Raw genomic sequence first — 7,707 nt, 5'->3', positions numbered from 1 at the left:
GGTAGATATTGTGGGGAGGGGGCAAATTAGTGTGGGGAGAACAAGACTAAATGGGGAAACTGAATAAAATGTATATGAATTTTCTGATGATAATAGTTATCATGAACCATGAACACAACTATAATGTACGCCCGCAAGGCGAAGTGGTTAGAGTCAAATTTGAGTTGCTGAGTTTTGCTTGTACATATCTTATGTATGTAGTTTAATGTCCCCCTCGGGAATTTTTTTTTCATTCATATGGAGACACCACCACTTGCCGTTGAAGAGCTGCAAATTTTTCCTATACTCGGCACTTACGGCCATTAAGCTTCACACACCCTCAAACACCCCCTCTTGCCCCCCCCCCCCCCACACACACACACCCTCACAGAGAGAGATTATACAGTTACATGTGCAGTTGCACCTTTAACACGTTTTAGTACTTTTATTGTTAATATTCGATTTTTAAAAAATGAACATTTACATGTGTGAAATGAATTTGATGAAGCATGTATACGTTGAAAAAAATCAGGAAGTAAATAAAACACGTAGGAACCTTTAACTTGTTTTTCTTCCCTGTCTATTGGACAGACGACAACATGGCGGTTCGTGGTGCTATGATATGTCTGCTATTTTCTGTGTTGTTACAATGTGTACAAAGTTATAAACTGAATCGCCTAATAAATGAGTTCTACATCACAGGTAAGCTTATTGTTTTACCTATTTGAATGTTTATCTAGAACCAATGATCGGTTACATTACCGTCCGTTTAAAGGTAAGTAAAACCACGACATCAGTTACATAGTTCTCGAAAACATAGGCAAGACAGTTAATATGTAAAGCTATTGATGATGAATTTCATTTCTTTTAACAATTGTAAGAATACACATCCAAGGAATATAATAATTATTCCTTATTCTGTCTCAAATATTCTATATCAAATCACCCACAGAAACTTGAATATATACATGTACATGTACTATATACAACACGTGAAGGTTATATCAACTGTTAGCATTAAAATGTCTACATTGGTGTCGCATAAGAATTATTTTATTTACGCCCAGTTTATATATTTTGTTCAAATATTGTTCCCTGTTTATAAAAACATAGATAAACATGGCAAAAACTTAAGACCGGGAAAGTAATGTCCCGGTTTAAAGTTTTTGTCATGTCTGCCTGTCTGTCTGCTAACCTTACCCAAACCTTTTGACTGTTAGAACTATGACTATATTACAATTTACATCTGCACTTCTTGTGACAATATCTTTCTTTGGATACCAATATTTTGACATTTTGACCTTGGATTTTGACCCACTTTTGCAAAGAACTATCCAAACTTTATAACCTTAGTCCCAAAACTTTTGAACAGATTGTGCTAGGGTTTTCGTCTTCAGGGTTAATTCTTGTGATAATATTTCCTTACGTATAAATATATTTGACCACAGAGTTTGACCCTCCTTCAATAAAAAAAAAATACTTTAACGTTGGTCAGAACTTTTGAAAAATTATTATTAATGCTTTACTATTTTACTGGTGTATTTCTTGTGACAATACCTTTCTTCGGATAACAACACTTTTAACCTTTTGGCCTTGACTTTGAAGACTGACCTACTTTTGAAAACTTTGTCATTGGGCAGAAATTTTTAACAAAGTGCTAGAAATTACATCTTTTTTGTCTCTTGACGTTTAAATTTGACTTTCATTAGAGACTCTTTAACTTTCACCGAAATTTTTTTTTTACTTACAAGAATATTTTATGCAATAAAAATTATATTTAATCTTTGTAATTTAAAAGAAAATACTTTTAAAAATCTTCATCAAAAATTGTTTCAGCTGATTTAAACTCGTGCTCTAACTTGGGAGGAAAATGTCAGAATGACACGAAACAGTGCGATGGTTCCTATATCACCGCCAGCTGTACCGGGGGTGCCACACAGAAGTGCTGTCTTGCAAAAATTCAAGGTAGGTTATCTGTTCTGAACATTGTTGCAAAGATATTTGATTATCATACTCTGTTATATTTCATGAGATGTTAACAGCATCTGTGTGTCAGCACAGGATCGCATTTTTATGTTTTTCATGTCGATTTTAGATTAGAATATTAAGCTATTAGTTACATTTGAGGTACAGGTATATTAAAATAAATGTTTACGAGGAAAATCTCACCTTTGGCCAACCAAATACATTTAAGATATATAGTACTCAATTTGTAACAAGGATGTCTCTCATTATTTGGACTGATCCAGAAGGGAGGGAGATATATGAGTTAAAGAGAAAAGTTCTTTATTATGACTTTCTTAATCTATCTTACATTAAGGGTAAATAACACAAACAAACTTTTTTCACAAATCAGCATTATTTCTCATAGATTTACATTTAAATTGACAACCTGAATAATGTTTACAAAGTACGTAGAGTGGGAGAATTTTATAAGATTTTGTCATAAAGTTAAAAAATTGTGCAAAATTTTGTATGGAATTATACAGAAGGCAAAATAAAATCTCAAATCTAAGCACACCAAGGAAAACCTACGATTTCTTTATATTTTTCAGGGATTTATTATTTATATCAATACAAATCAAAATCAGTCCAAAAATATATATCAACCCGCGCATCCATTTTTTGTTTGTGGTAAGTACCCTTAAATGACTTCCGGATTATCTGACATAATAATGTAAAAAAAGAACTAACTGATATCTGATTTATTAACCTTCAGTACAAGACACAGGAGAATGTCAGGGCCTTCCAATTTTATCACGTGATACGTGGGGAGCGGCTCGTCCCAAACTGATAGAGAATCTGACGTTACCAATGACCATGTTCTTCATACACCATACCGACACAAAGACAAACCACTGCTACGACACGGAATCTTGTTCAGCTGTTATGAGAGCCATCCAACGATTTCACATGAACGACCGGGGTAGGTTCATTTTGTGGACACTATACCTAACTCTTTTTTACATTGATCACTTTCAATAAATCATACAAATAATACATTACAAAAATATAAAAGAAAACTTGAGCCTGAAAAAAATTGTCTAGAATGTTATTGTTGTAGGTTGGGAAGACATTGCTTACAGTTTTCTGATTGGTGGCGATGGTCAGGTGTACGAAGGCCGCGGCTGGGACCGTGTGGGAGCACACACCTATCGTTATAATTACGTGTCGCTGGCTGCGGCATTCATTGGAACATTTAACGATACAATGCCGCCCGCACCGGCAGTGACGTCAGCTCGTAAACTTCTGAAGTGTGGCGTTTACAGGAATGCAATCACGTCTACCTACAGTCTGTACGGCCACCGTGACGTCAGAGATACCACATGTCCCGGCTACACGTTGTATAATGCGATCAGGAAATGGCCACACTATAATGTTACTACAGGTAAAGAACCGCCCCCGAATATAACACCTTTGCTTCATGCAGTAAACTTCGCGTCCGGAAAACGGAGAATTCACCGAACTGTAAATTATTTAATGAATCATGTAAACTCTTGTGGTTACTAGATGGTCATGTTTTCATTTTAGACAGAGATGGACCCTGCTTACAGAAAGGTGGCATTTGTGGTCCTACATATCTTACTTGCCGAGGCACATATCAAAAGGGTCTGTGTAATGGTTATTCAGGGCGGCAGTGTTGTATTCCAAATCAACACGCACCTGTCAACAAGCACCAACAGAGATCCCCAATTCCTGTCAGAAAACTACCAGCATTCCTTAGTCAACACACACCTATAAGTAAGCTAGTATTCAACACGTACGCACCTATCAACAAGCTACCCGCATTCCTAAATCAAGGCGCACGTGTCAGGAAGCTGTCAGCGTTCCTAAATCAACATGCATCTGCAAGCGTACTTCCTTTTTTTTTTTAAAACGTTATATACATAAATTAAAACAGAGTACTTGTTAGATACTTTACTATAAGGCGCCAGTTTGGTATTAATTATTGCATTTTACTTGGTGATATTATCTACTTGTATTCGAATAGGTGATATCACTTATTCGCATAAGTGATATCATTCAATCAAATTGAACGGGTGATATCACTTATTCATAAAAGTGATATCACCTCAGTGTTCGAATCTGTGATACTGATCACTTACTGGAAATGAATAGGTGATGCCACTTATTCGAAGAGGTGAATAGGTGATATTACCCATTCGAGCTGAACAGGTGATATCACATATATTAGAACAAGTGATAACACCTATTCGAAAATTCGGCCTGCCTTGTTAATCTGAGAATGTTCTAAATTACTGTAGTTTTATAAATTTTACTCGCAGCATTTGCTTTTGTTATATAGGAAGATATCATTAATTCGAGTAAGGTTTTAATACAACCTTTTTATTCATGATGATTCTGTGATATCACATTAAATTTGAAAGGTGATACCACACATTCATTTTGAATATGTAATATCACTTATTTGAATAGGTGATATCACCTTTTCAGATTAATTATGAAATAAGGACTGCAAAGAGTATCATTAGGATAGTAAATCTTGTTTACTTTCACTTTCATTTTATAACCTGTTATAAAAAAATTATCGAAAATTCTCTTGATTCAGGTGACGAGAATTATACAATTTCTATGAATATGAACAATTACAAAAGAGAGAAACAATCAATGAATTTGTTTTGAATAGGTGATAACACCAATTTAAAACAAATAGGTAATATCACCAAATAAATCAAAAAGATGATATAACCAATTCAGGAGCTGCGGTGATTTCAACATTTGAAAGGTGATACATCACTTTATGGCAGCAAATACCAAAACGGCGCCTCATACGTTATTGTCTCTTTCCTTTTAGTAATAAACAGGGGTATTTTATCAATCATTATTTAATTTCAGAAGGTTTTAATTGTTTCGGAGATTTCATGCTTTTACGTCCGTCCGGAAGAAAGTCAGGAGGTACTACTAATTAAATAATTCACATGTTACTTCCCATAATATTTGCAAATTTCTGTAATTACTAGTCTATATATGTTCTGTTAAAATATTGCACAATGGTTTATTTTTTTGTTGAGCCAGTTAAACTACATATATGTCATCGATCTATAACAGACCTTCCATTTGAATAATATTTCTAATATTTTTACACTTATAAAGCATCACTCGATTTGAGTCAGTGAAAGGTTTATAAATACCTATGTTATTGTAGGAGTGCCGGAGTCGCGGAGGGAATTGGATGCTCATTACACTCTGGCTAACAACTATCATGGATGTTTTTTGCAAGTCGGAAATGAAGTTTGTACGTTAACATAATGTCATAGGCTAAATCTACGTGTACTTGTTTTATTTTGAAATATTCGTTTCTTTATCTCTGTTTCTGTGTTGATGTAGGTCTACACCCAGCGGTCATAGCGGGTGTCGCCAGCCGAGAATCTAATTTTGGATTTTCTCTCACCCCCGATGGATGGGGGGACAACCACAATGCTTATGGAATGATGCAGGTGAGCTTCAGTCTGACAGGCTAACAATAGTGTAACCAAGTAGACACATAATGGAGATGAGAAGCTATTCAAGCTAAAGTGAAAAGAGGGAAATGGGCAATAATCTAATCAGTATTATACTCATTGATCAAGTTTTGTGTCCCAAACCTAAGAATTCTTGCATGATAATAAGAATTATTTGTGATTTTGTTGCTCTAATATTAAAAAAAAGATTAATCCTTACTGGTATATTTCTATGTTAAACATTAATTCCTGTACCGGTCCAATCTTGACCCTACTAAACCTATATAGGGATCATTTTGTTGAATAATCTGATATTGGCATTACATTGAAACAACTTTAAAACCAGATACCGGTATATGTGTTTTTAAAAGAGACACTGATGGTCAAGTATGTCAACTTGTGGCAAAGGAATGCAAGTCACAATCCTATGTCAAGGTCAATCAAAAATGTTAAAGATCGTGTCTCAAGGAATACCGGTACATGTATACCTTTGAAAATATGAAGGCCCTAGTGCCAACTGTAGAAAACTTTTTGCAAGGTTAAAGTTTAAAAATTAAATAAAGGTAAAAGGTCATGGTCCTCTTTATGAATATACCTGTGAACTCCAAAAAACCGACGAAAAGTTATGGCAATTAATAAATTAATATTACGTGTTTTTTTTTTTTTATTTAGAGAGAGCGTTTAAAATATAAAGTACATGTGTTTTGTGTATGTACATGTAGTGTGATGTCCGAAAATGTCCCGTATGTCGGTATGGAGTAACATGCACAACCTACAGGTTTGATAGTTGTGATCACATCAGAATGATGACTACAGATGTACTAGTACCAAACATCATGGCGGTCAAGAACAAGTTTCCGAACTGGTTACCACAGCAACACATCCAAGGTAAAGTTGGAAATCAGCCAAAACTTATGGGCGTTTTTACTTTTCAATGACGGAAATTTAAAATCATATGCAAGTTCCTTACACATGTACATTTATTTCAAATGTAAGTGAACAGATGTGATCATATTCAACTCACAAGGAAAAGCCCGATGGCCAGTAGGCAAAATGCCAAATTTTACAATCAAACATACTTGAATTCGAAATAAGTCAATTAAGAAAGTTTTTTATTTCACACGAAATTTTAGAACTTGTGCCTTTTTTTTATTGCTGCTTACATGTAACAGAGAACATGTACATGTATGTCTATAAACAAAAAATAAATTTGTTTTCGTAATGACAGATTGAAGTGTATATTCTGAACAAAGATAAAAGGGTGTTTATATATTTTCCTAAAATTTTAACTTTCGAATAATATTTTAATGATCTTTTTCAGACCTTCATTTAATCAAAATACATTGTATAATTTTTTTTACGCAACTTTTTTAAATTTCTAAACTTTACAGGAGGTGTAGCTGCCTATAACTTTGGGGTGAGTAACGTGAGATCCTGGGCGAATCTTGATGTTGGAACGACGGGTGGAGACTACAGTAATGACGTCATTGCGCGCGCACAGTGGCTCGTATCGGCACACAACTGGTAAAACTATGCCCAGGGTGTGACAGCTTGAAGAAAAGAATTGTTACTGGAATCAGTGTTATTATCTAAAACGAGACATATCAACTGATGATATTATTGTAGCTACAAACAGAATACTAGTCTTTTTTGGATTTTCTGATTTTTTTTAAATTTTCCTATATATATGTTGAGAACGTTTTTCACTAGGCACACGTACCATGATACCCGTGAAATTGTTCTATTAACAATAAATTTATTATTATTGGCCGCAGCAGCGGCGATCTATTTGTAGTTGTGTTGGGATGAGCAATGCTCAAGACATTATTTTTTCATGCTGCAATAAAGTTATTCCTCACTGAAAGCATACATAAAAGATGGAAATAAATGTTTCAAAAAATTTGCTTTATACTATGTCTAAATGATTGTTATAATATTTTAGTTAGTTTTCATTTCTTAGCATCATATATATTAAATTAAGATTTTATAAAAAGTTGCTACATGAACTTCTCCACAAAAATGGACGTGCGTAAGATGTAAAAACAAAAACGTATTGAGTTTCCGTATATGAATCGCATTGTCTGAAAAACATTATTAATTGTAAAAAGTTTAAGAAGAACTGGTTTTTTAAATACACTGCCATTACAAATGACATAATGATTTTTTTTTGCCTTTTACATTCATTGTGATAATCACACGCTGGTCGTTAACACGGGAAGTTTGTAGTTGTTCGTCCTGTTAATCAGCATGTACGAGATACTTGTTG

General features: G+C 34.3%; 1 protein-coding gene across 2 annotated transcripts; it reads left to right on the top strand.

The window, feature by feature from the left end:
* Positions 1–531: 531 nt before the first annotated feature.
* On the top strand, positions 532–7,344 carry LOC134235006 (uncharacterized). 2 transcript variants are annotated; one of them, XM_062717080.1, is made up of 10 exons: positions 532–681; positions 1,816–1,944; positions 2,699–2,905; positions 3,044–3,367; positions 3,511–3,720; positions 4,837–4,896; positions 5,147–5,236; positions 5,329–5,438; positions 6,164–6,329; positions 6,833–7,344. In XM_062717080.1, the coding sequence occupies exons 1-10, from the start codon at positions 579–581 to the stop codon at positions 6,967–6,969; spliced, it is 1,536 nt and encodes a 511-aa protein (XP_062573064.1). In that variant the 5' UTR covers positions 532–578; the 3' UTR covers positions 6,970–7,344. The 2 variants fall into 2 exon arrangements, with proteins under 2 accessions (XP_062573064.1, XP_062573065.1); XM_062717081.1 differs by lacking the exon at positions 1,816–1,944 and having other exon boundaries at positions 543–681.
* Positions 7,345–7,707: the final 363 nt, after the last annotated feature.

This window comes from Saccostrea cucullata, unplaced genomic scaffold, assembly GCF_032062105.1.
Source record: "Saccostrea cucullata isolate Sc308-1 unplaced genomic scaffold, CSIRO_AGI_Scuc_v1 ctg100, whole genome shotgun sequence".
In the NCBI taxonomy this organism is placed as follows: domain Eukaryota; kingdom Metazoa; phylum Mollusca; class Bivalvia; order Ostreida; family Ostreidae; genus Saccostrea; species Saccostrea cuccullata.
Note: the sequence above shows the minus strand (reverse complement) of the source record. Positions and strands in the feature narration are given on the sequence as shown.